At 59.2% G+C, this 27353-nt stretch overlaps 1 protein-coding gene across 1 annotated transcript in view; it reads left to right on the plus strand.

The window, feature by feature from the left end:
• Window positions 1-27353, plus strand: part of BCR (BCR activator of RhoGEF and GTPase) — a 100290-nt gene that overhangs the window by 62906 nt on the left and 10031 nt on the right. The window contains exons 6-16 of the mRNA XM_060028432.1: window positions 2261-2321; window positions 3515-3567; window positions 5817-5957; window positions 10042-10163; window positions 11171-11339; window positions 12500-12619; window positions 13212-13287; window positions 14576-14680; window positions 15335-15409; window positions 17071-17168; window positions 18757-18888. Of these exons, the coding sequence (XP_059884415.1) occupies window positions 2261-2321; window positions 3515-3567; window positions 5817-5957; window positions 10042-10163; window positions 11171-11339; window positions 12500-12619; window positions 13212-13287; window positions 14576-14680; window positions 15335-15409; window positions 17071-17168; window positions 18757-18888 (1152 nt within the window). The remainder of the gene's footprint in view (window positions 1-2260; window positions 2322-3514; window positions 3568-5816; window positions 5958-10041; window positions 10164-11170; window positions 11340-12499; window positions 12620-13211; window positions 13288-14575; window positions 14681-15334; window positions 15410-17070; window positions 17169-18756; window positions 18889-27353) is intronic.

Genomic DNA, 27353 nt, shown 5'->3' on the forward strand with positions numbered 1-27353 from the left:
CCAGGTCCTCCCTGCCCCGCTCCATCCTGCTTCTGCCCGTGGCAGGTGAATGATACTTTCTTCTTCCCAGGCCTGTAGTCCTCAGAGCCCTGACCTGCCTTCCCCGCCAAACAAGGATTCTGGGTGGGAAGACCTCCAAGTGAAACCCCAGCTTTAGGAAGAGAAACGGAAACTAGAACTAGGCAGGGGAGGGTCTCTTGCTGGGATACGGTCGTACCCCGACTGTCACACCTGGGCTTTGTTCCAGGGGATTTGTGCTGTTTTATAATTTATCACGGGGGCTGGGCCCTGTGGGTCCCAGCACCGGCGTCTCCCATGGTGATAACGTGCCACACCGTTCCCCAGAGCCCGTGGGTGCCCTGCTCCCCACCTGGTGCCTCTGGTAACGGGCTACATGCACCCAGGGCTGCAGGCTGGCTCCACACTTCCCTCTGAAGCTGCCCTCGTTTGCCTGCAGCATTGGGTCTGTTCCTCTCTTTAGTTCATTAAACTAGCAGCCCGCATACTCCTAACAGCTGGAATGCTGGCGCCAAGTCCCAGGCGACTTTGACAAATTAGAGTCATAATCTTTTAAGAGCAGGCTATGGTTAAATGGAGCCAAGTTCACGTCCACCAGGACAGGTGTCTACAGAGGAGGGAGGAAGCGACGGTGGGATACCAACCGGGAGTCCCGTGGTCCCACCAACCAGGCACAGGCACAGGCAGCAGGACGGGGTTCGGGGCGGCCAAATGCCGGTTCTGTGAAACTTTTACCATCAGGTGGTATCCACTTTGGTTTTCCATCCATGTTTCAAAAAAGCCCCAGAGAAATTAGAGCCACACAGACAGTGAAATGAACCAAAAGGACGCAGAAGAAGCAGGCCATTTAGAGGTGTGGGGAGTTGCATTCTGCGGGGTCAGAGCTCGGCCATGGGGACTGGATGTCCATCTCCAAGGACAGGCAGGGTGGAGCAGTGGTCCTTCACGTCTCCCAGGACTGGCCTGAGAAATGGGTGTGCTGCAGTGTCCAGTCAGACTGGAGTTGCCTGAGATGGGTTCTGCAAGCTCGAGCTCCCCAGATAAAAAGTAGGTAACAGGAATCATGTGAAAAGGGCTTCCGGAGTCTAGTCAGTTTGGGAAATGTGGGGTTAAACCAAACTTGTAAGTTTTCTCGAGGCAGGCCTCCCAGAGCCCCAAGATGCTCAAGGTGCCCACGTTCATCGCACCTTCCAGGGGCCCTTGGCGCGTGGGCTGCTGCCCTGGCTCATGTGAGCGGCACCTAATTTTTGCAGTTTTGAGCTCTCACGCCCCCTCATCCCCCCGCCCACCCTCTGGGAGCTGCTGAGGCAGATGGATGGAGGAGTTATTGAGGGGAGCTAAATTCTCAGGAGAGGCACCAAGGTGCATTGTGAGTTTGGCCCCCGTGAGCTTAAAATACACTATGTTTTCTAGTCCCAAGAGGTTTCCCACAGCCTGAGAGGTTGGGACGGTCATCTCCAGGCCCCTTCCCATTCCTGTGCTGTGTCTTCTGTTCACTCAGAAGTCTCGTACTGGGATTAGCCACAGCTTCTTTCCAGAGACTATTTCAGGCACACAGGGACCTTTTATCCACATTTCTCTTGGTACCTTGGACCAAATCAGCAGTGCCTTTGACACGGTTGTGTTGAAAAATGACCCACCCACTAAAAAGCTCTGCTTACTTCCTGGGCAAGGACGTTTGCAAAGTCAGGGGAGGGGAGGCTGGGGTGGAGGCAGAGTGCATGCCAGCGGCCTGCCCTGGCCTCCCCGAAGCTGAGTGCTCTTCTTTCTGACCCACCAGCCCCTTGCACGTTGTTTAACTGCTCCAGGAAAGCTGATCTGTGCACCCAGGAGGGGCATTGCCAGTTGCCTTGGTTTGCAGGATCCTCTGCGTCAGAAGTTCTCAACCAGCGCTGATTTTGTCCCCTGGAGACACTTAGCAATGCCGGGGGACGTTTTAGATTGTCACAGCAGGAGGAGAGGGTGCTGCTGCACCCATAGGATGCTATTCAACATCCCAGGGTGCATAGGACAGCCCCTTAGAATAGAGAATTTCTGATCCTGATGTCAGCAGCGTCACCCAGGGCGAGCGTGTGCTCAGTTGGCGCCGTTCTGCAGGCTGTGGCCCAGAGGTTTGCCACATCTAGGCTTCTCAGCGGTGAGAGGAGGGTGAGAGTTCTGCTGAAGGTTCCTGACCGTGAACTCACTGACACATCAGAGCTGCTTCATCTGCCCTGTGGAAAACGTGCTTTTCTCTTTGCAGAACCTGAGAGCCAGAAGCAACAAGGATGCCAAGGACCAAACGACCAAGAACTCTCTGGAAAGTGAGTTCTCCGTGCCGAAGCCCCTGCATGCCCCTGTGGTGGCCAGCAGACAGGAGCAGCCAGGGCGCCCAGCTGGGTCACACTCCGGCCCCTCTGCTGCTCCAGATTTCCAGTAGTGGGGGGTGGGGGGATGGGGAGGGAGCAGCACTGGCCATGGTGGGTGTGGAGGGACAGGGTCAGGACCTGTTGCCACCAATGGGGGGTGGGGGTGGGGCAGGGAACCAGGAAGAGGTGGGAGTTATTGGAAGCCCACAAAGCAGGCACTGCCGGGCATTTACAGTGTCATCTTGTTGTCCCAACGGCCCTGCAGGAGCCTCTTGTCTTCCCTTGTTTCAGGTGATAAAACAGGTTTAGGGTGGAAAGGACCGTGTAGAACGCAGATTCAGAGTGGCTGGGCAGGGGTCAGGGCCAAGTAGTCGGGCTCCCGGGCCTGTGTTTGCCCTCATCTCTCTGGGCAGAGTGAGCTCAGGAGCAACAGGGTACTTCTCGTTTCTGGCTGTTAGGGTCTTGGGAGGAGTTAACGCTCACAGAGAACAGCAGACGTGGGCCGGGGCCACAGCTACACCGCCCTCTGAGCCGGTTTCCCCCATTTCTGTAAAATGGGGATAACAGTGCATGCCCTGCACTAGTCGTGGGGGTTATGGGCGGAGCTCCACCCTACATGTGAGAACACGTGAAGCGCCTGTGCCCGTGATGGGCTGTGCCCACCATGGAAAAGCGGGGACGGCCCTGGCCGGTTGGGGCTCCATGCTGCCGGCGTCCAGGGGTCCAAAAACGCTTACAAAACCAAAAGCCGCATCTCAGGCTCAGGCTTGGATACGCACGGAGTAGCGTGCTGGTCCGCACCCCCGGCCTGGGATCTGCACCGGCACTTCCTCCCCAGAGTGCTGGCCAGCTCCCTGACCCAGGCCGGGGGGCCGTCAACACGGAGGCCTTTGAATGCTTGCTGCTGAGTCAGCCACGCAGGCTCGGGTTCTGCTCAGCCCTGGACCTGGCACTGGTGTCACAGACTGAAGGCTCACAGCCGTGTTCCCGACCTTCCAATGCATCGGGTTCAACCTTGTCACTGAGCGGAGGGGAGGTGGGGTTCCCAGGGAATGTGGAGGCTGAGGCTGCCCCCACCTCCACCCTTGCAGTGAGGGTGGGTGGGCAGGCGGGCGGTCAGCCTTCTCTGACCCTTCGTCTCTCCGCAGCCCTGCTCTACAAGCCTGTGGACCGGGTCACGAGGAGCACACTGGTCCTGCATGTGAGTCCCTCGGGCCCGGGGCCTCCTTGCCCTGGGGTTCTTGGCTTCTGTCCTGGGGCTGACCCTGATATCTGTCAATTTTGCCCACCTGCCCCCTTTTCTGCCACACACCTGTACTGAGGATGCAGAAGTGAGGCACCTCTGCCATCCCTGGGCTCCTGGGGGTGGGAGGGGGGAAACGCAGCAGGCTCGCCAGGTGTTCCAGATGCCTCATCAGAGCGGGTACAGGTAGGGAGCATCCCGTCCCACATGGACAGAGGCTTGTGGGTGGAGAAGCTTCCCCGGGGGAGAGGGTGGGGACACATAGCACAGGTTGGAGCACCAATGGCAGGTGCATCCCGGGGCTGTGGTCAGACCACATTCTCCAGCCAGGAGAACGTGTGCGGAGAGGGTGTGCAGGGAGGCCCACCTGGCGGGGCTGCTCTTAAAGGCAGTGGGGAGTCACTTGCGCATTATTAAGTGGTCGTCTTAATACTGAGAAACAAGCAGGGAAAAAAAGGCCCCCGATCCTGCCAGGTGATCCTATTTGTCTGTATTTAGAGTAAGTCTTACATGCACATTTTTTTTTAATAAATTTATTTATTTATTTTGGCTATGTTGGGTCTTCGTTGTTGCGCGGGCTCTCTCTAGTTGCGGCGAGCAGGGGCTACTCTTCGTTGCGGTGCACGGGCTTCTCATTGTGGTGGCTTCTCTTGTTGCGTAGCACGGGCTCTAGGCATGTGGGCTTCAGTAGTTGTGGCACGTGGGTTCAGTAGTTGTGGCTTGCGGACTCTAGAGCACAGGCTCAGTAGTTGTGGCACACGGGCTTAGTTGCTCTGTGACATGTGGGATCTTCCCAGACTACAGCTCGAACCTGGGTCTCCTGCACTGGCAGGCGGATTCTTAACCACTGCGCCACCAGGGAAGCCCGACATGCACATTTTTAAAAAAATGTACAACCAAGTCACAGAAGTGTTTGAAGTGTCCGTTTCCTGTCTTGCTTCCTCCGCACAAAGGAGCCACCACCACAAGGATCTTTATGCCGACACACGTGGCATCTTTCTAAATCACTCAGACGGTGTTGTGCTGTGCATACCATTCCACATGTGGCTTTTTACCCCGTAATGTTATATTGTGGCAGTTGTCCCACTTTGGCCCAAACAGCTCTGCCTTGTTCATTTTTAAGCTGCGTGGTTTTCCATCCAGTGCACGTTTCAGAACTTCTTACCATCCTCTGACTAAGAGTTCCTGGATGGAGGGAGATAAGCTGAGATTTGCGGTTTGGGAGGCTCTGGCCGGTGGCCCATCAGAGTCCTGGAGATCCTTTATTTGGTTCCCTCACCACGATGAGCCCAGGCCTGGCAGGGGGAAGCCAGAACCACCAGGAGCGGTAGGGGGGGACTGGGATCCCCAACACCAGAGCCTCCCCTGAGCTTACTTCATCTCCCCAGGTTCTCTTTGCTGTAGGATTTGGGAGCTAAGAGGGTTTTGTTTCTCTGAACCAGGAAGCCGTAGACTTTGAGCACAAATTATGTGCATTTGCAGTAGAGAAGGATTCTCAGGCTCTGATCTAAAAGAGGAGGAGCCGGGGGCTTCCCTGGTGGCGCAGTGGTTGAGAGTCCGCCTGCCGATGCAGGGGACACGGGTTCATGCCCCGGTCCGGGAAGATCCCACATGCCGCAGAGCGGCTGGGCCCGTGAGCCATGGCCGCTAAGCCTGCGCGTCCGGAGCCTGTGCTCCGCAACGGGAGAGGCCACAACAGTGAGAGGCCCGCGTACCGCAAAAATAAAATAAAATAAATAAAAGAGGAGGAGCTGGGAAGGTCAGGGGCTTTCTCCTGACCTCACATGGACCGGCGGACCAGGATGGGTTCTGCCCCAGGGGACCTGTGACAATGTCCAGGGAAATTTTTGCTTGTCACAACCACACGTGAGGGGGCACCACTGCCATCGAATGGACAGAGGCCAGGGACGGTGCCAGCATCCTCCAGTGCCCGGACAGCCCCCACCAAAACCAGCCCTGCATGTCACCAGGGCCCGGGTAGAGAAACCTGCTGCAGACCTGTAGCGTGGAGCCCCTCTCTGCAACGTGCAAACAGCATAGGCTTGTGGGGCGCCGTTAGGGGCCTGCTCCTGGCACAGTGCTCGCACAAGTGCTGCCGCGCGGCCCAAGCCATGGTGAGAGGCGGCCCCCGGTCACACCCAGCACGTCTGCGGCTCTCACAGCAGAGATGCCGGGGCTGCTCTGACTCCATCCTTCGTCCAATGCAGGACTTGCTGAAACACACCCCCTCTGGCCACCCCGACCACCTGCTGCTGCAAGACGCCCTCCGCATCTCGCAGAACTTCCTGTCCAGCATTAACGAGGAGATCACGCCCCGCCGGCAGTCCATGACCGTGAAGAAGGGAGAGGTGAGCATGGCGGCCGAGCAGAGGTGGGCGTGGGGCCCACTGTATCCACACAGCTCAGCCCAACACAGAAACGCCTGGACTTGGGGGCCCTTGACCCTGGCAGGGTGAACCCAGGCCATTGTGCAGGGCATCGGGGTGTGGTTTCAGGGGTGCGGGCCTCACTTGGGGGGTTATGTCCCGGGCACCGCCCACCCTGCCGGATCAGGGTCCCCAGCTAAGGAGAGCGGTGAGGAGGAGGATGGCATTTGTGTGCCTGGGGACCGCTCGGTTCCTCTTGAGTGTTCTTTCATTAACATACAGTTAACAGTGGGTTTAAGGACTTGAAAGCGGATGAAGGGGAGGGGCGTGTGGTTTGTGTTTGCGGACAGAGAACTGGCTGGAGAACGAACGAACGTGGTTGACTTCTTCGGCCAGGAGGGCTCTCCTTCCCCTCCTCCCTCCCTCTCTGACAGCCCATCCCAGTCTCCATCTCTCTGCACATCGTAGATGACAGGATGTGGAACAGAGGGGCTCAGACGCCACCCCTGCCACCTCCGCTCCTTCCCGGGAGGGGCCCAGCCGGTGCCAGGCAGCTTGCGCGAGATGGCAGAGGTGTGCCAGTCAGGGGCGGCGTCTAGTGTGAGCATCTTTCGTTGGAAGCGGCACCGCGGCGCGGGGCGGGGGGGGCGGACCCACGGCCTCCGGGGTCTTGTGCAGGGACAGGAGCCGTATGGCCCAGCAACACGTGGGCTGGCAGCAAACCTTACTGTAGCTGCCGCTCGGAACCACTCCTCTTCCCGTTGGTGTGCCAGGTGCTCGGCGGCGCCGAGGCTGACCCTCCGGGACTTGGGGCTGGCGGGCAGGCTGCTCTCAGCCCTGTGCTCCCACACCTGTGTGGGAAGTGGTACCTGAGTGCTCGGCCTCCCTTGTCTGCAGTTCACACGGTCTCACCAGACTCGGGATTTGCTTCCGCCAAGACTCCTGTCCCTGTCGGGTTCGTGCTGCCTGGTCTCCCCTCCTGGGACACCATGCTCTCTCGCAGGCAGTTCCTTTATAAGAGCACCGCCCTCCTGGGAAGCAGCTGTGCGAGTCCTTCTGTGGGTGCTGGGTCTGCACCTGTGTCTCCCGCTGCACTTAGGTTCCCCGGGGAGAAGCGCCTCCTTGCTCTTCGGGTCATTGGAAGCAGCTGCCTTCAGGAATTGAGGAAAATCAGATGTCGCCTGGCAGTTGTCAGCCAGGCCCTTGAGCCCGCATCTGTATCCCAGGCCTCCTTCCCCGTGCACCCATGGTCAGGGTCCCGGGGCGCCTGAGTGGGAAGTGTGTAGGGGCCGCTGCTTCATGGGGGCAGGGCTTCTACCTGCGCCCACCCCATCCCCACCAGCATCTGGTCCTGTTGACCTGTGGTGTCTGCTCCTTGAGGGGAATCGCTTGGGTGCCTCAGCCACGAATTGGGGAGAAAGGCCAGTGACACTGAAAGGTCAGGAGTCTGAGTCGCATGTGCCTTCATTCAGGGTTCTCCGTCAGGAGCACAGTAAGGGAGATAGGTGGCGGCTAGACCAGGATTCAGGCAGATCCACACCTACACCACTGCCTGGCACGACCTCGAGAGCTGGGGGCTGGGGTCCACAGATAGAGACAGAATGAGGCCTGACTCCTGGGCCAGGGTCCAGGCTCCCTTCGTGGATTTGCCAGTATCGTGGGTGGGGGCCCTGCTTTCCTGGAGCTGGGAGACCCTTCCTGCCCATCTGCGCAATTTCTGTTTGAGCCACTGCAGGACCCCAGGGTGGGCTGGGGTTCAGAAGTGAGGCCTGGGGCCTCCTTGGGAGGGAGAACATCTGCCACGATGGGGAAGCTCGTGGTGAGAAAATCCTACTGCGCTCAGAGGACAGCCACACCGTCCACTCCCCGCACTGTGCACCTCGTGTGGCCCTCGGAGACGGGGTGCAGCACAGAGCAAGGCTCAGGCCAGGACGTCATGGGGTGGGGGGCTTCTCCTGGAAAGATGAGGATTTGCACAGGCAGGGGTGCATGGGGAGGGGCCTGGCAACTGAGTCCACCCATCAGAGCCCCGCAGGGCTGCCGTCTGAGCCCGTGTCTACTACCACGGATGGGTGGATGTACGGGGCTGCCAGAAGTGCCAGGGTGATGCCGGTGGCCTCTGGAGGATGAAGTTGGTGGCTGGGATGGGACTTTGGATGAACCTGTGAGCGGCAGGACCCGGCGGGGAGGAGGGGAAGGGCCTGCAGGGGGCTCCATCAGGGCTGGGACCCTGGACGATTCTGACCTGCTGACAGAGGGGGCGAATCCGCCTCTGAGCTGGACGTCGGGGGCCCTCTGCTGGCAGTGGCCAGAAGCTCAGCTCCTTTGTGTGGAGAAAGGACTGCAGTCCCCCCCTCCTCACAGAATGTCCCTTGGTCCTGCCTCCTGGGCTGGAAGACCATCTGCGTGTCCCTGCCTAGGGGGCATTCCTCGAGGCCCTCAGTGTCCCAGGACCTGCCCCCCGGCACAGACCCCGCAGTCAGGCTGCCCAGGTCTCCAGTGCTGCATGGCTGTGTCCCCAGGTGCACATGCTTCTGTGCTTCCCATGGGTGCGGACGCGGGGCTTGCCTATGCCCACAGCAGGCGGGGGAGGGCAGTGACGATGGGTCACGGCCTGGGCGCCTGGGCAGCCCTCCTGCCCTCCCACTCATGGTCTGGTTGGCACTGGCGGCTCCCATGTAAATCATCCGGTCTCCGTGCCAGGGCCTGGCCGGCTGCTGTGAGCCGAGCTGCGCATGACGGTGATGTGGGAGTGTTGGGGGGCCTGGCCCAGGCTGCATTTGCTTCTCGGGGGCTCCTGCTGAGAGTGTGTGTGTGGGGAGTTCAGGGAGGCACAGGTTCCCTGAGAAGAACCTCAGGCGGCAGGTGGCAGTGGAGCCAGGTGCCCAGACCTGCTGGGGGGGCTGTTGGGGGGGGTGACAGGGGTAGGCAGATGCTGTGAGTCTTTGCCCCCTGTGGTGTGTGTGCCTGACCCTCCGGACCCTTCCCAGGCCATCACAGAGAGGGGTGGGAAGTTGCCCTTTCTGGGGGGCCTTCTCTGAGGCCAGGCGGGCAGGGTCCCCATTGAGCACCTGGCCTCTTTCCTCCTGAGCACAGACCCCCGAGTGTCCCCGCTCGCTCCCTGTGCTGCCTGGGGTGGATGGTAGAGCTCCCTGAGGCTCAGGCTCTCATCTTCGAAGTGGGCACGAGGACCCACCCACAGCAGGAGGGTCACATCCAATGACAGGCCACGTGCTGGCACAGCACACCCGGGGCGCGCGCGGGGCAGCCTCTCGTCCTGTCTCTGTGTCCTCGGCACAGCACGGCGCCAGCCCGGATGAGGTGGCAGGCAGTTTGTCCACTGAATTACCGACTTACCTCCATGTGCCCTGGAAACTTGTGAGCCATGGGACCATCCCTTGTCTTTCAGATGAAGCCCCCAGGGGCAGAGAGGCACAGGGCTTGCTGGGAACTGGTGCCTCTAGTCTCCCTGCTCCTTCGAGGATGCCTGAGGGTCAGGGGTGGGCATCAGAGGTGTAAAGCCCCTAGGTGGGCCCCTACCATCAGTGGGCACTGACCTCAGAAGGACTAGAATGTGGGGTCCCAGCTCGGGGACCCCTGCCCAGCCTCCTGATTCCCTCAGATCCAGGCCCAGCCCTTAGCGTGACTGCCCCCTCTCGGAGTTCTCCCGGCCCATCTCCTCCCCGCTTACCAGGCAGTGCCCTCTAGGCCGAGCCCCAAGCTCTTGTTACCTGAGCCTTGACGGTCCCCGTACGAGAACGTCCCCTCTCCACGTGGCCGGCCTCTTGCCTGGGTCTCCAGGCCTGTCCTGGGGACGTGTGGGCCTCCCTGCTCAGAAGGGCTCTCCCGTCGCCTTGGCTGCAATGTCTCCTCCGGCCTCCAGGCCAGTGGCTGTGACTCTGTCTGGGGCTTGGGAACTTTGATGAACAAAGAGCAAGGCGTTTGGCGTGTGTGCTTGCGGGCGGATGAGGTGGAAGGAGCGCTGGGAAGTGGGTGTGAGGGTTGGAGGTGGGGGGAGTGGAGGCCCTGGCCGCCCCTGCCCTGACCAGCCCCCCGCCCCCTGCAGCACCGGCAGCTGCTGAAGGACAGCTTCATGGTGGAGCTGGTGGAGGGGGCCCGCAAGCTGCGGCACGTCTTCCTCTTCACTGACCTGCTCCTGTGCACCAAGCTCAAGAAGCAGAGCGGAGGGTGAGTGGCGGTGCGGCCCCGGCCGAGGGGGGGGTCCCCGGGGCATGGGGTGGTTTCTACAGGAGGAGACCTGGTGTTCTTTCCAGTGAGCCTCGAGAGGTCGTAACCTGTTGCCAGGCTGCTCTCGTTAAGCTACATTCTGTTTCCAACTGGACGTGATGCCAGGCTCAAGGTCAAAGTTCATCATTAGGAATCTGGAAACATTCAGGGTCTGGGTGGGTGACCAGGCTGTTGACTGTGACTTCAGGTGCAATGGAGGGGCTGTCATGTCGTGACCCAGACAGGTCGGGGGGCTGCAGGGTCTGGTGCAGGTGGGGGATGGACACTGGCTGCCCCTCCCCTGTCCTTGGAGGGCATCACTAGGTGATCCCTACATTTTGTCTTCCCGAGATCATGGTGGCTTCTAAGTGATTCTCAGCATTGGCCTGCAGACCCCACCCAAACCCCCAGGGATCAGACCACACAGGTTGCAGCAGTGGGGGGCCGGGGGGCTGGAATGGAGGAAAGAAGGTCACGTTGGGAAGAACCAGAACTGGGCTCTTCACCCCATCCTGCCATCGCCACGCTGAGTGGATTTAATCAGAAGAGAGCCTTGGTTTCCCCATCTGTCGAGGGAGGGATTACACCGGGTAGATTTGCAGCCCCTCAAACTCTACAGCTCTGGACGTGTCTGCAGTCCTCTCCTGACTGTCATTGGCGGCCTAGGTGGTCTCCCGCGTCAGGGAGCCTGTGAGCCACCACTGTCAGCACAGAGTAGGGTGGATGAGAGCTTGTCAGACCCGTGGGGCCTGGGTCACACGTGCACAATGACCCTCCCCAGGGGTCACCGAGGCTGGATCGCCAGTGTCTGCCTGTGGCCTTATCCCAGCCTGTCTCAGGGACCATGAGCAGAGTTTGAAGGTCAGGTAAACTTCATGGCCATGAGCTTAGGGTTCCCCAGAGTCGAAAGCAGTGACTTAAGCAAAGGAAGGTGGTCAGCCTGTTAACCTGCCCCTCCCCCCACCCAGCAAAACCCAGCAATATGACTGCAAATGGTACATCCCGCTCACGGATCTCAGCTTCCAGACAGTAGACGACGCGGAGGCCACACCCAACATCCCCCTGGTGCTGGATGAGGAGCTGGATGCCATGAAGATCAAGATCTCCCAGATCAAGAGCGACATCCAGAGAGAGAAGGTGGGGCTGGGGGTGGTGCCAGGCCGGGCTCTGCAGCTCGAGTGGGCAGCGTCCCCTCACGCTGGCAGGCGGGCGAGTTCTGCAGGGCATCTGACCCCACTTCTGGTCTCTGGGACCTGCTGGGACCCCTGTGAGCCCTCGCAGTGCCAGGCCTCCCGTCAGGCATGGAGCCATCCAGGATGGGGTGGGGGGAGGTGCCCCTCTGTCCCTCTTATAACTGCCCTGATCCGGAGCAAATCCCAGGCTGGGCGGAAACACGGCCCCTCCACGGGGTCTGGTCTGCACCCAGCAGGCCCCTGGTTGTTTCTGGAGAGGAACAGTGTTCTGGAGGAACAGTGAGGATGAACCCCTCGCCTGTAGGGTCAGCCTAGGCCAGAGCTGGTGCCTCACAGTGGCCAAAGACAAGGTGGGTCCCCAGAAGGTTGATGTCCAGGGACACCCTGCTGAGGTGGGTGCAGCAGGACAGGGGTCCTTCTCAGCCCTCACCCTACCCAACCTTCTGTACTGCAAACCGCACAGGATGGGGAAAGCACAGGAGCCCCAGGACCGGCATGAACTCTGGGTTGTTTGTTCGTCCCGACGGACCCACGGCCCCCATGGCAGAGTGTCCCGAGGCAGAGGGGAGCCAGGGCTGCATCTGCGGGGCTGTCAAGCTCTCTGCCACCACTCACCCATCCGAGCCATACCCTCTGCCTAGTGGCAGGCAGCACAGCCTCCCCCGGGGACAGAGGGCTTCAGGAGGGAGGAACATGACACGCGGCAGGGAGAGTTTTCCTAGCCAGGTCCTGGGGGTGCATGTCACCCTCCATCAGGACCCTCGCAGTCACTCCCGGGGGACCTGATGCTGAAATGTGGCAGATCCGGGAGCAGGGAGGGGCCTTTAGGGTCACGACAGGCCCCTTCACATTGTCTAAGTTCAGAGCAAGTGAAAAAAGGGAGGTTTGTGAGAGGAAGAACTTAATCCCTTAAGAAGGATGGGCTGAGCACATCCGGCAGTCTATGCCGGGCCTGGACGCTGTGGCCGAGACCCTGTCCACGCTGGGCCGCCAGACGGTCTCCCGTCCTCCACGGACCGAGCATCAGGGGTGGTGGGGCAGGCAGAGTGGGAGCGGGCCGCGCTGGGCCAGGGCTGGAAACGTGACCGTGCCCTCTGCCCACAGAGAGCGAACAAGGGCAGCAAGGCCATCGAGAGGCTGCGGAAGAAGCTCTCGGAGCAGGAGTCGCTGCTCTTGCTCATGTCCCCCAGCATGGCCTTCCGCGTGCACAGCCGCAACGGCAAGGTGAGTGCCCAACGTGGCACACAGGCCGCTCTCTGGGGCTTTGGGCTGGAGCCCCCGTGGCTGGTAGGTGGTGGGGTCTCCAGGGCGTCTCAATAGGGCAGGGGGCTTGCAGGGCTGTGCAGACCCAGCCCTCGGTGCAGAAATGCTGTCCGGGACCTCTTGGGCCAGAGAGACAGCTTCTCTCCTGAGTGGCTTCTGCTGCCTCTAGCCGGGGCCTTTCCCTCCACGGGCATCATGCACTTGTCGGGGGGCAGCCGGTGGGCTTTGCGGGAGCCTTGCCTCTGCGTCATGGGCCCGGCCTGTGGGCATCAGCCCTCCCCTCTGCAGGTCCCACCTGGTGACCCCGGTGGCCCTACACTCTGATTCGTCACGCCCTGACCCAGGCGCAGCAGGAGGGGCGGAGGGTGCAGGGAGGGACGAGCAGTGCTGTGAGCACAGCCGCCCCAGCTCCGCCGGCCTGCAGCGCGGAGATGCTCGTGCCTCCTGTGGGCATGCTGCAGGCTCCACGCGGCGACCAGGACGGAGCCCTGGATCCACTGGGTGCCCGCTCAGCCGGGGTGGAGATAACGGGTGTGCTCTCCCCCACCCCCAGAGTTACACGTTCCTGATCTCATCCGACTACGAGCGGGCCGAGTGGAGGGAGAACATCCGGGAGCAGCAGAAGAAATGTGAGTGGGCCGCGCGCCCAGGCTGTGGGCTCGGGAGCGTCAGGGCTGGATGGTCGCCTCCCATGGTCTCAAACCTTGTTTTCCCCAAGGGACAGTGTAACTCTTACCCAAGTGAAGTGTGCCGTGGAGCCCTAATATGGGAGATAATGGGGGAGGGGCTGTCCTGATAGGCCCCCCTGCCCTCTGTGCCCCCCCGCCTGCCCTCTGACCTCCTCCATGAACCCCCTTCCCCTCCTCTGACCTTCTCTGATTTCCCTGCCTGCCCCCGGGGGCCCCCCTGCACCCCTGCTGCCTTTCCGAGGCTGCCATGCACGTGGCCCACCCGCCTTGCCTCCCCCCAGGCCTGCCACACACCCCAGCAGGTGCTGATGCCATACGGCCCTCGACTGGGCCCACCTGGGCAGCCATGCTGTGCTGGCCCTGCTCCCCTGTGCTTGACCGCTGTCAGGACAGGGCGCCCACTCCCCTCTGGATGGCCCCTTCTTTGGACGCTTCCCTCCGTTAGCAGTTCTTTCCTTCTGCTCAGCTCAGAGCTGCCCCGTCCTGCCTGGCAGCCTTCAGGGTGGGACGGCAGACCCTGCCCCAGGTCCTGGGGCTGCAGCTGCCTGGTTCCCTCCTCTGCCCCCAGCCATACGGTTTGGGATTCCCGAGCCATCCTTGCTAAAAGGTTTCTGCGTGTGCCCTGTGTGCCCCCCAAGGTAGGTTGGGGGCTCCACACGCCTCTGCCCTGTCCTGAGCGCCTGTCCCCCCAGGGTTGTCATTCGTGCCTGTGCTGAGACGCCAGTGCCACTGTCTCCGGGGGCAGGCGGGCGCTCCTGGTGACTCTGACGGCCAGTGCCTGGGGCCCTGCCAGAGTTCCTGTCCCAGGTGTCCTGTTGTAACCAGGGGCCCAGACCATTTACAGCATGTGTTGTCTGCTCAGAAATAATCCCCTTCGCCCACCTGGTGGAGAGAAGGGGGAGCAGGGGACAGGGCCCCACAGGAAGGTGCCCCAGACCACCCCCTCGCAACCGGTTGCCTTGAGGCCGTGCCAAGGTGGTGGGCGGCCCTGTTTGTGAGCGTTGCGCAAAGATTCCTGCAGCCCTCTGAACCCAGCCTGGGCCCCCCGGGGCCATGCCTCACCTGCCCTTACCAGCTCCTCCCTGGGAGCAGGTGGCCCCTGCGGTCCTCCTAACCAGGGTGTGCTGAGGACCCAATGGGGGTACGTCTGAGAACACCCCATGGGGGTCCTGGGGAGTCCGAGAGCTGGGCAGACTCACCAGTTGGTGCGCCTGTGCCCCCATCTTAGGTTTCAAGAGTTTCTCCCTCACGTCCGTGGAGCTGCAGATGCTGACCAACTCGTGCGTCAAGCTTCAGACCGTCCACAGCATCCCACTGACCATCAACAAAGAAGGTGGGCTGTGCCCCCCAGGCCGCCGTCCCTTTCTGCTGTTAGTGCCATCCTGGGACCAGAGACGTCCATGTCAAGGCTGGGTGTGCTGCTGAGGGCCTGTCGGCCTCTCCGGGATGTGGACGGGACGGGTTAGGGGTGGTAGCTCCCAGGCGGCGGCCACCGGGTGGTTGAGAAGACCGATGGCTTGGCCCCAAGTCCCGAGCCACTCCTCAGACCCTCTGCTCTGGGCCCCGCTCGCCATCCCCCGCCCGCCCCTCAGCCTGGTGCCGCCCGCCCCCACCTGTGGTTGTGCTGCATCTTGCGTTCACTGTTGCACACACTCGTGCACATGCAGCCACACACAGGGGTATGCTTTGCACACTCAGGCACACACACCCCATCCACGTGGCATGCTCCCCGACCCTCTCCTGTCCCGAGAACCTGTCACGTCTCTTCTCGGTCCCTGGTTTGCCCATGTTGTGAACCCAACTAGATCCTAAGGTCCCCGAGACAGAGGCCACGATGGGTGTGTTTCTGCTCCTGACATTGCCTTGTCCCCTGCTAAGCAAGTGACAGTCACGTGGGGCCCTCATGAGGGTCACCTTGAAGCAGAACCTGTCACCTGCCTGCTTCTCCCAGGAGGACGGACGCTCACCTCTCTGGTCTCTCGCACAGATGATGAATCTCCCGGGCTCTACGGGTTCCTGAATGTCATCGTCCACTCCGCCACTGGCTTTAAGCAGAGTTCTAGTAAGCGGCTGGGTTGGGGAGGAAGGCGGCCGGACACTGAGCCGAAGGGTGCGGGGACCAGAGAAGCAGCTGACCGCCGGGAGGTGCGGTGCTGGCTGACGCCCACTGGGTGTGGAGTTGCTTTCCCTGGGGTGGACCCTGCTGTTGCCAGCGCGTTGCTCAGACCCTGCGAGCTGGGGAGCTGCCCCCTGCAGGCGAGTCCTGCAATTGCAGGGGCTGCGGTTTGCTATAGACCGAAAACGCTGCGTAGGTTGCCAGGAAGCCAGGAGGCTGAGGGCGGGCACCCTGACCCTGGTCAGCAGAGGAGATTCTGCCGCTCTGATGAGCCAGAGGGATACCCTTTTAATACTTCCCCCTGGGGGCACCTCTCCCAGCCACTTGAGCTGTCAGAGTGGTGAGGGCTGGTCGCATTTCAGCCCAGGTACAGCAGACGCTCACCTGTCAGCCTGGCACCAAGTTCTCAGGGTCCCTCGGAGGAGGACACAGGGCAGGCACCGTTCTGCTGACCTTCCCACTGTTGCTACAAAACCAAACAAGAAATCCCTGACGAGCCACAGGATAGAAGATATTTACAAACTGTGCATATATGATCAGGGCCTTGTATCCAGAACATATAGAGAACTCTTATAACGCAATGCTTGAGACAACCCAGTTTTTAAAAAATGAGCAAGAGATTCAGATGGACATGAACACATTTACAGATTTGTGGTTGAATGGGAGAAATGGGCATAAGAGATCTCTTAGGGGTGATGGAAATGTGCTACAGTTGGATCGTGGTAGTGATTACACCACTCTGTAAACTTACCAAAAGCATTGACTCGGTCACTTAAAGTGGATAAACTTTAAGGTATACAATTCATACCTCAGTAAAGACATTTTTTTTTTTTTTTTTTTTTTTTTTTTTTTTTTTTGCGGTACGCGGGCCTCTCACTGTTGTGGTGGCCTCTCCCGTTGCGGAGCACAGGCTCCGGACGCGCAGGCTCAGCGGCCATGGCTCACGAGCCCAGCCGCTCCGCGGCACGTGGGATCCTCCCAGACCGGGGCACGAACCCGCGTCCCCTGCATCGGCAGGCGGACCCTCAACCACTGCGCCACCAGGGAAGCCCAAGACATTTTTTAATAAAAAAGAATGGAACACAAAGTCTATTGAATCAATTGTCTCACGAACTAGAGGTGAATAAGTCTGAACACAAATACTTTTTCATTTTACCCTGTACTAACTCTATTAGTACACTGATGGACGCCGCGCCCTGCACCCACTTTTCTCCCAGCACCGAGCTGCTGTCAGTGAGCAGGGGAGCGAATGTTCTAAAAGGTGCCGGTTCTCTGCGCACTGTTGTGAGGTGCTGCTAACCTTGCCGGCCACTGATTTGGTGTCTTGTTTTAAAAAGAAAACCAAGAAAAAAAAAAAAAAAAAAGAAAACCAAGGACTTCCCTGGCAGTCCAGTGGGTGAGGGTCCGCACTTCCACTGCAGGGGGCACAGGTTCGATCCCTGGTCGGGGAACTAAGATCCCGCATGCCACGCTGTGCGGCCAAAAAAAACAAGACAAAAATAAAACCAAGACTGTTTTTTATGATTTAGAAAATGACACCTGCTTTTATAAAAAACATTGGTAATAAGGGAAAGCATGGTCATCCTCTCTGTGTCGCTCTCCTGCAGGTCTGTACTGCACCCTGGAGGTGGATTCCTTTGGCTACTTTGTAAATAAAGCCAAGACACGTGTCTACAGGGACACGGCTGAGCCCAACTGGAATGAGGTGAGGCCCGACTTCTGGGTGATCGGGAGGAACATCTTCCAGGGAGAGAGTGTGACCCCAGGGGCTTCCCCGCAGGCAACGGTGCCAGCATTCCCGGAATCTCCTGGAGGACCGGGCATGCCAAGAGATGGAGATCTTATCTCCATGTTCCTGAGAATTCTCCCCTCCCGTCAGAGATTTTATCTCCATGTTCCTGAGAATTCTCCCCTCCCGTCCCCCCAGTTACAAAGAAACTTTTTTTGCTGACAAAGCATCTGGAAAAAGAACTTAGAAGGGCTTCTTGTTACTAAGGCCTTTGTTAATTGCTCAGTGTTTCCTTGGGAGGTTTCCATGGCATTTTTCCTCAGAAATTGGGATGAGCGTTCGGCTCTGTGACCCTCTCAGTGTCCGGAAGCTGGGGCTCTGCTTGTGTGTGGGGCCTCGCTGGGCGGGAGGGAACCCCAGTCTCTTTTCTCAGCATCACTCCTGTGATTATTAGCTGTGCCTCCTCCATAGGACTGGGGCACAGGGAGCCAACGGACTACCTGGTCCTTGTAGCTCTATAGCTCTGGGTGCCCGTACGGAAAGGGCTGGCGTCTGCTGTGACAAGGGGGGATCACAGCCAGGTGGATCCGTCAAAGAAGGCTTTGAGGAGAGCGAGAGGGCCGTGACCCAGCAGAGGTGACAAGGGCAGGGCTCTGGATACTATGCAGAGGGTTCTGGTGTGAGGCAGCCCTGGGGGCTCGAGGGACCGAGCACGGGGTCGGGGGAGCTTCAGAGCATCAGGCCACCCGGCGGCCACCCTGGCTGTGTGTGCATGGATTATCCAGGGCCGCACAGATTCTGGGCATACACACCCTCCCTACCCCCGTTCAGGCTCAGAAGTATTTGCTCTCCCCTCCCCGCTGCTTCCCCAGCGAGAACCCATGCCTGCAAAAGCCCTGGTGTGAAATGCAGCATGTACTGAAGGTTTCACAGGCGTGACGGAGGAGAAAGTAGACACCTTGGAGTGTCTGCGGGAGAATTCTTTCCTCCCAGGTCCCTCTCTCGCCTAGGTCACCTCCCTGGATCGATTTTTTTTTTTTCCCCTTTCAAATAGGCTTTATTTGTAGAGCAGTTTTAGGTCCACAGCAAAAGTGAGCAGAAAGGACAGAGATTTTCCATGTTCCCCTGTCCCTGTCCCCCCCCCCACTATTGACACAGCAGAGTGGGGCACTTGTAATTGGTGAAACTCCGAGGACACATGCCCCAAAGCCCACAGAGTGTCTGCGTTTGTAACCAGCACCCCAGAGCTCCTGGTGTAGGTGGTGCGAGAACCACGCTGTGAGATGCTGGCTTAAGGAGCTTGGCTTACGTTTGAGAGGCGCTCAGAGCTTCCACAAGCATCCAGACGGGGCCACGGTGTGATGCTCACAGGGAAATGGCTTCCGAGGGTCTGCATCGTGGGACGGAAGTGAGGAGAGTCTCGACGCGGGGCCTCCCGGGGCAGCTTGGGAGCTATCTGTGCAGGAGCCACGGTTCAGAGGCCCCTTCAGCTGGCAGCACTGACCCCCACTCGCCGGGCCCCCCCCAACTAACTCGGGGCTTTCCTTCTCTCTCGGGGCCACAGGAGTTTGAGATCGAGCTGGAAGGCTCACAGACCTTGAGGATACTGTGCTACGAGAAGTGTTACAACAAAAGCAAGATCACCAAGGAGGACGGCGAGAGTGCAGACAGGATCATGGGGAAGGGCCAGGTGCAGGTGAGGCTGCCGCCCTCTGCTCCCTGCAGGGTCCTGTCTGCCCCCCCCCCACCGCCATGTAGTCGTCCCCCGGCCCCGGACACACTCACCCCAGCTCCAGAAGCTCTGTGTTCTTCCCCACTTGACACTCAAGGACACTGAGATGGGGGTGAGGCAGGCCTGGCTCTGAATCATCTGCCGTGGGAGACCTGGGCTGGCACCTTCGCGGGTCCTTTTCTGCCCCTCTGTCTGTCCGTCTGTCATGCCCCATCTTGTCCCCAAAGGAATTTCAGATCCACCTGTTTTTCCAGTGGGGCTGCCGTGCCTCCGGAAGACCCCCAGGCACGCCGCTGAGTTGGTGCCCTGGGTTGCAGGTGGCAATTAGGAGCTTCCTCTTCTTGGAAAAGCATGAGAGTCTGAGTCTACCTGCCTGACATCCCCTCTCCGGCTTCTAGACTCAGATTCCAGGGGGTGCAGCTGCATCCCTCCTGGGGCACAGGTGCCCCCCTGGAGTTGTCATAGGAGCCCCTGGTGGGCTAGGAGTGTCTGTACAGAACCGGAGAGGGGTCCCAGGTCCAAGCCATTCGGGCCCGCAGTCCCAGTTTCCCCGGGCCCTGGAAGCACCCCCCACCCCCAGCTCTCGCACCGCTTGGCGACAGGAGCTGCATCAGCTGCCTGGCACTTCTTGCAGCCTCACTGCACGCTCCTGCCCCCCGTGGAGAAAGCCCCGGTACCCTCTTTCTTTACGGGGCATCTTACTGGACCCAGCTAAGCGGGTTCCTCCCTGCTCTGCCCTGGAGGTGGGCCCTGACTGTTCCCCACTCCCCCTGGTGCCCCGGGACCCCTGGATGAGGCGTCCTGGCGGGGGAGTGGTTGGACATTCCAGGTGCCAGTCAGAGGACAGGAAGCCCCGCCTCCCTTCCCTGGGGCAGGAAGTGAAGATCCTCACGGCAGGAATGACAGGAGAAAGGGTGACTCATCCCTGGGTAGTTCGTCGTCTCTCTTGGCAAGTCTGGGAGTCACCACTCCAGCTGGCTGGCTTCCCCACCTTGGAAGCTTGTTAGGGAATTTGATGGCTCAGCGTCTCCAGGGACCCCTGTGCGTTGAGAGCAGGTCTGAAAGCAAAAACGCCCCCCTGATCACCCTGTTCTGCTCCCCTCACCCACCCACCAGCTGGCGCCACAGCGGCAAGACAAAGACACAGGGAGAGGAAGCCAATGACAGCTGGGGCTGGGCTCTCCTAAGGTGGAGACGGCCCAGGGTGTGAGGGGACACCAGTCCGGGACGACACTCTAGTGAGCCCACTGAGGTTGGGGTGTGTGTTGGGGAACAGGGCGGCAGGACTCGTGGCCCCTCTTGGGCGGCGATCGTCCACGAAGGCCGGCTCCTGGTCCAGGGTCGCTTGGCGGCTGTCCTGGACCTGAGACCTGCCTGTGGCTTCGATCCTGGGTGAGAAGGGGATGGTCCCTCCTTGCTCCCCGTCAGCCCAGGGTTCAGTTGGGCCAGTTTTAGGGTCTTGGTTTAGAGCTGAGCTTCTGGGTAGAAAAGCAGAAAGGCAGGCCAGGATTCATCCGTCGTCGCACCTCTGGCGTCCCAACCAGGGACCCGTGGCCAGCCAGGTCCCTCCCTCCGCCAGGGCCACCCTGCGTGAGCTTGGCAGACAGGGTGCTGCGCGGGTGGCTCCTGTGGGTGCTGCCCGATAGTTACTGCCTTGCGGCTCATGTGTATTGACTCCCCGCAGTGATCTTGAGACCCAGCCTTGTGTCTCCACATAGATCTTGTCCACCCTCCTGGCTTTACGTGGAATCCCATGGATTCCATCCTCACTGCTGGGCCGTTTTGTTCTCGATGGACGCTAGGGCAGTCCCCAAACGGTGCTGTTCCGTGAGTGTCCTGAGCTGGATGCCTTTGAGTGCCGCCGTGTTTAGGCACCTGCCTCATGCCGGTCATCACTCTGGTCCTTAGTCGTCACCTCTGCTGCTCGAGGATGGCTGGCTCACTTTGCTCCCTCCCGCTCCCCTCCGTGTCTGCACCTGCCCCCAGCCCCGGCGTCCCTCACCCACACGCACCTTGCAGAGCCTACGATGAGCTGACAGGCTGGTGCCCGGCTCCTTTTCTTGGCTCCGGTTCCTCCAACCTTTGACGCCAGTCACCTGCACCCTCCACGGCTGGGGTCCCAGGGGTGGTGGGCTTTGAACTGTGGCCTCTAAGCTCTGCCGCTGGGTAACCGAGGGTCTCAGGAGGGAAAAGAGGAAAGAACTGATACTCATTTTCCTCCTTTACTGAGTCAAGCCGTCTTTGGAAACCCTCTGCCTTGATACATCTTGATGTAAACAGAACATTTCCTTATGCTCACACTTGTGTTCTCCGACAGTCAGGGGGTACCAGGTGAGTGCCTGCCCCATCTGGGGAAGACGTGAGCGATGAGATTAGGGGGCTGGTGAGGGGCGTCTCCCCGAGTCCCTGCTGCTCCCAATGTCTGATCCCAGCCTGCGCTTCCCCATCCATGGTGCTTTGAGCTCCTCAGACAGTCCTCCTTCCAGTAGGACGCAGATGTGAGATGGGAGGGGGGGAGGGGTGGACTCTGTTAAAAAATACGTTCATGGCTTTGTTAAACCAGCAATGCGGACTTCATTCCAGGGGGCTGTCGAAATAGGAGAGAGATGGGGCTCAGCTCTGAAAACAAGGAAAGGTGGGAATTTACCGCCCGGGGGACAGGGAACAGATGGAAAATGACTGAGAACATCAGTAATGGTGGTAGTAAGATAACACCAGGGCCAAGGGGGTTTCTGGCTAAGCCGACCTAATGGGATTCTTGCTAAAGACAGGCCCAGGTGATCAGACATCACCAGGGGAGGGTGGGGAATGAGTAGCTTGGTCAGATGTCGAGGTTGCTTAGATATCGAGCGAGGATGGGGGATTCTTGCTAAACTGACTTCGCAGGATTCTTGCTAAAATTGGCCTCTTGAGGACATGCCCCAGGGATAAGACCTACAGGCATACCTCAGACATACTGCAGTAAAGCGAGTCATGGGAATTTTCTGGTCTCCCAGTGTGTATAAAGGTTATGTTTACACTGTACTGAAGTCTAAGTGTGCAATAGGATTATGTCTGAAAAAACAACGTAAGTACCTTAATTAAAAAATACTTTATTGCTGAAATATGCCAAGCAGCATCTAACAATGCAGGGTTGCCACAAACCTTCAGTTTGTAAAAACACAGTATCTGCAGAGCACAGAAAAATGAGGGATGCTTGCAGTTGGAAGGCAGCCCTGAGAAGCCTGTAGATTTGAGTCAAGGAGAGACTGTCAAGTCCCCCACCCCCACTGCACCTCCTGGGACCTGGGGTGAGTCATAGCTGTGTCCGCCCAAACTCGTTTCCTCACCTGTAAATGGGTGGGGGGCGTGGAGCTGTGCGTGGGGGCCTTCAGTGTCAGCTGCTGCTATTACTATTATTATTTGTCGTCACTGTTGCTAGTGGACAAGGCTGGCTTTGGCTCCACCCCCTCATCTCTGCTTCCCTGGGAGACACGGTGGGAAACCCCACTCTTGAGCCATCATCACCCCGGGGGGGATCCCAGAGGGGCAGGAGGGACGTTGGTGACTCAGGCTGTAGGCGGCCAGGGGGGGACCTTGTTTATGAGTCGGGATCCTCAGGAGGAAGAAAGAAGGAAGTCAGGGGAGGGTGGTCATGCCAGCGACACCCTGGGACCCCAGCCAGGCCTCTTTCTCCCTCCCCCTCCCCCCCACGGATGCCTTTTTTCTGTGGAGGGTCCACCTCGGGGACGGCGTCCATGACTCCCGGGGCCCAGTCTTCCTGCGTTGGGGCTTTTCCCAGTAAATCCAGGTGCCTTCCGAGCCGGGCCATGTGCGAGGGGTGTGTGGCCCTGCGTGTCCTGCTGCGGGGTTGGGGGAGCGACGCATGCCTACATCCCCCAGGTGCTCCCTGCCCCAGGTACACACCTTAACTCGGAAGCTGAGTGGAGAGCCCTTCCCATGAGGGCGGGAAGGTGCAGCACCCCAGAGTGTCCGAGGGGCGCCGTGTAGAAGTGGAAGCCAGCCAGGGGTCAGCGGGCCCCAAGGGGCCAGGGATGGAAATCGGACACACCTGCCTGGGCCAGAGGTGTCAGTATCATCTGGGGAGCTAGGTCCCAGTCCCCCAGGTTAGGGTTCCGGATCCATGTGTTTTTACCCCCCTGTTGGTGTCGGTGAGTGGTGGGTTCAGGAACCACTGGCTGGACTCTCAGGTTTCGGCCCCTGCTCTTCAGGTGACTGTCCTGGGTGAGTTGCCAGGTCCCGCTTCCCTCCCCGAGAGATGGAGCCCCCGCGAGAGGAGGGTGGGGGACTCTCCCTCCAGAACCCAGGGTGGGTGAGCTGGTTAGCTCAGAGCACCAGCCAGGGACCAGGAAGGAAGAGGGACAGGCTGTCCAGTGGGGACGTGGCCCCAGGGTCGTTGCGGGCAGGTGTAGAGGGTCCAGTGAGCTCCCTCTTCAAGCCAGATCTGAGGCTCAGTGAGCTGTCCGTCCTCAGACCCCAGGAGCCCGCTGTGCCACCCTAGTGAGCGATGGCCTCCATGCGCCAGGCCCCGGGGAGCCCGAGGACAAGAAGACAGCTGCCCCCAGGCTTCACGGTCCAGAGCTCAGAAAGGAGGATGCTGCAGATGGGCCTCGAGGCGGAGCAGGCCCTGCCTGGGGCAGCCAGTGGCCTCAATGGTGCAGTTATGTCAGAGGAGAGAGGAGTCAGGACAGACGCCTTCACTGAGGGTCATTGCGTCTGGGGCTTCAGGGGCTGGTTCCCTGGGTGGAGATGAGCACATCCTAAGCTCCAAGAGCAGCCAGATTCATGGGGATGTACGGGGCGCCGTGGTCTGAGGAGTTGCTCTATGTGCCCCAGCATGTCCTGGGTAGGGAGCGGGGGGCATCACCAGGGTCAGCAAAGCCCAGGGAAAGTGGAGCCTCACGCTATCGTGAATTTCTTCCTTCAGTTTTCCTTCCCTCACTTCCCTGTGCAGTGTCCTGTCTCTTCTGCGCAGAGGGTAACTTGCTATCACATCCTGGAATTTCGTCTGCTCCCATTTGCCTTGCTCTTGTGTGTGTCTTGCTCAGCTCACAGCTCAGGTTCTGATGGGAGCATCAGAAGTGATTTTTTTTTTTTAATGTTTTATGTCTCACGTGAGCCTCACGGGTGAGACTGGGGCCTCGGGTGTCTGGTTTGACCCTCACTTTATTTGAGACTACAGCTCTGGGCCGGCTCAGGGTGGGACACGGTTTCCCAGACTTCTCCTTCAGCCGGGAAGCTTGTACCCGGACTGGGTATGGGCCAGGGGGTCCAACTGTGCCCCTTTTGGGGCGTCCTGGCACCCACACTCCAGCCATCACCAAGCTGTGAGGTATACCCACTCTCAGTCAGTCTCCCCATTCGACCACCAGTTCTGGGCCATTGTGCCCCGGGAGCCCAGGGGAGTGCCTGGCAACATCACCAGATGTGGAGGCACCACCAAGACTTGTACACACATGTTCTCAGCAGCACAGCCCATGACAGCCTCAAACTGGAAAGAACCCAAGCATCTACCAGCTGCTGGTGAGTAGATAAACAAACTGTGGCGCGACCATACTGTGGAATGGTATGCAGCCATAAAAAGGGAAGGATGTTCTGACACACTACGTGGATGAACCTTGAGGACCTTCTGCTCAGTGAAATAAGCCAGTCACAAAAGGACAAATACTGTCTGATTCCACTTGAATGAGGTACCCAGGGCAGTCAAATTCATGGAGGCAGAAAGTAGAATAGAGGCCACTGTGGGGGTGGGGGTGGGGTGGGCAGAGTTATTGCTTAATGAGGCCGTTTCTGTTTGGGAAGATGAGCAGGTTCTGGAGATGGACATTGGGGATGGTTGCACAACACTGTGTATGTACACGTTTACATTACATATCATATGCATGTATGTGTGGGCACAGAGATACCACAGTGAATGAAACAGAGAAGGCCCTGTCCTCAGGGCGCTTGCATTCTAGCAGGAGAGATACACACCAACCAAAGTGTGGATAAGAGCCCTGGAGACCCGTCGGGCAGGAGGGAGATGGGGAGGGGGCGGCTGATCCTGTCACAAAGTCCCCGAGTCGCACCTGCCATCAGGATCATCTCAGGACCATCCACGTTCCGTCCACATGGCCGTTCACCGTGCCAGGGCCACTTGTGCGCATGGGGATGGAGGTGCTGTGGGGGGTCAGAGATGAATGGGGTGAGACTGTGTTGTAAAATGGGTGGTGATTGTTTTTTACGAACATTTGAGGAGGATTTTAGATGTTCAACTGTAAAAGTTGTGAACATGTAAAGCCACAAGAGCACATCCTTGTACGGGTTCCCTGGGATTTGTCCTGAAGAAGCATATCTCTGCCACCGTGGGGAGAGTGGTGCTGGGACCCAGTCCCTCCTTGGCTCTCTTGTGGTCCGGTTTGGGGCCCAGTTTCTTTTCTTCGTTAACTGACATACCATGCAATGCATCCCTTTAAAGTAGGTAAGTCAATGATCTTCAGTAACTTACAGCATTGTACAACCGTCACCAACAATCCTGTTTGAGAATGTTTCCATCCACCCAAAACCCTTGCCCTGTTCCCACCCCCAGGCCCGGGCTGACCCGCTTTTTGTCTATAGATTTGCTCATTCTGCGTGTTTCCTATAAACAGAACCATACTCCATGACGTGGTCTTCCTGACTGGCTTCCTCCACTTAGCAAAATGTTTTTGAGGGTCACCCGCGTCATAGAGCGTTTACCTTATTCCTTTTTTGGCTGGACCACATCTCATCCGTGTATCCGCTCACCACGTTTTGTTTATCCATCTGGTCGCCAGTTGCTGGATACTTGGGTCGTCTCCAGCTTGGGCTTGTGACGGTTACTGCTCCACGAATGTGTGCACGGTCTGTGTGTTAACAGATGTTTTCCTCCTTCCTGTGTGGAGACCCATGAGGGGAATTGCCAGGTCAGGCAGCCAAGGTTAACTTTGTGAGGAGCTGCCCTGCTTTTCCAGAAAGGCCACAGCAGCTCACGTCCCCGTGGTGGTGTCCGAGGGCTCCTGTTTCTCCACATTCTCCCTGACCCTTGTTACCATCTGTCTTTTTGATTGGCACTGTCCTTTGTCTTTTTGGGTGATGCTGTGGCCTGGTTGGGGTTAGGGAAGGGCAGGAAGGAGTTAAAGATGGAGAGAATAGAGCTCCCAAGAATAGACGAGTGAGAGGAGAAGCGGGAGAGCAGATTCCCCTCCTGGGGGGAGTCTCTGGTCCCCTCTTAGGGACCACTCCAGGGAGTGGGTTACAGTGCAGACACGTGGGGCTCAGTCGGGAGGGCTGGGGAGGCCCCGCTGGACCATCCTGGATGTTGACAGTTTCCCGGAGGAAACTACAGTCTCCAATGAGGCTGGTGAGGAGGGAGCAGCATTTCCATTTTGGACAGTTCGGTCCTGCCACCGCCCAAGCTGGGGTGGGTGAGAAGATGCCCCGGGGTTGTCTGTCGGTGACCCGTTTGACCGTGTCTGCTACAGAGCAGGCAGGGCAGTGCCTGGTCCTCAGCGCCTGCCCCATCCTCACCGCCTCCCTGGCTGGTCGCAAAGGACCGTCTTCCAGGCAGACCTTGGGACAACCGTCCACCAGGCTTACCGCCCACATTTGTTTCTCGGAGGCCCCCCTTGCCCAGCCCTAGGAGAGAGAAACGGGGACCTGGACCTTCCTCCTGGGAAGACAGGCGTGAGCAGGCCCTGTGCCCACCCAGGCCCTGTCTCTGAGCAGTTGGCGCATTCCGTGCTGAGATCCCGACAGCGGCCCTGGGTTTTCCCTCGACTGCCGTTTTCCGGCCCTCTCCCCCCCATGGTCCCCACTTGTTTACTTTCCTGTGCTTTCAATAGCCCAGGACAGAGCGCGCCAGCCTTGAGTGTTGTTTGGGGCTGGACGGAACCGAGGCACGGCCTCACCGTTGTGTTATTCTCATGCTGCTTCCACTTTGCTCAGCACGCTCTGTTTGTTGGAGCCGAGCCAGCCTCAGGACCGTCTTCCCACTGGAGCCTCCCGGGCAGCGCCGTGGCCCAGGTCTGCACTCTGGGGGCTAGTGCGCGCCCCGGCCTCTGGGGCCCGGTGGAGGTGGGGCTGGATGTCGGTGCCGGGGGTGGATGGTGGCACCAAACCCCCTTGTCACTGGGCCAACCGGCTGTGCTCTGGGGGCTGTGGGATGTTCTCCCACCTGAGTCCAGCCCCGGCAGTGCCTGCCGTGATGGGGTCACTGGCTGCGGGGAGGTGGGGGGGGGTGTCCCCTGAGCACGTCTGCCCTGAGGCAGACTAGCCGGGCAGACACGGGTTACTCAGCGCCTCCAAAGTCACCGACAGGAAACCAGCCACTTGAGAAGGAAGCTTGGCTTTTCTGGGCTTTGGAGAAAATAGTGACGCATCGGAATTCCCAAAACCAATAGGCTGCTGGTGGGGGTGTTTTTCCCATACAA

The sequence above is a fragment of the Delphinus delphis genome, chromosome 13 (genome assembly GCF_949987515.2).
Source record: "Delphinus delphis chromosome 13, mDelDel1.2, whole genome shotgun sequence".
Lineage (NCBI taxonomy): Eukaryota > Metazoa > Chordata > Mammalia > Artiodactyla > Delphinidae > Delphinus > Delphinus delphis.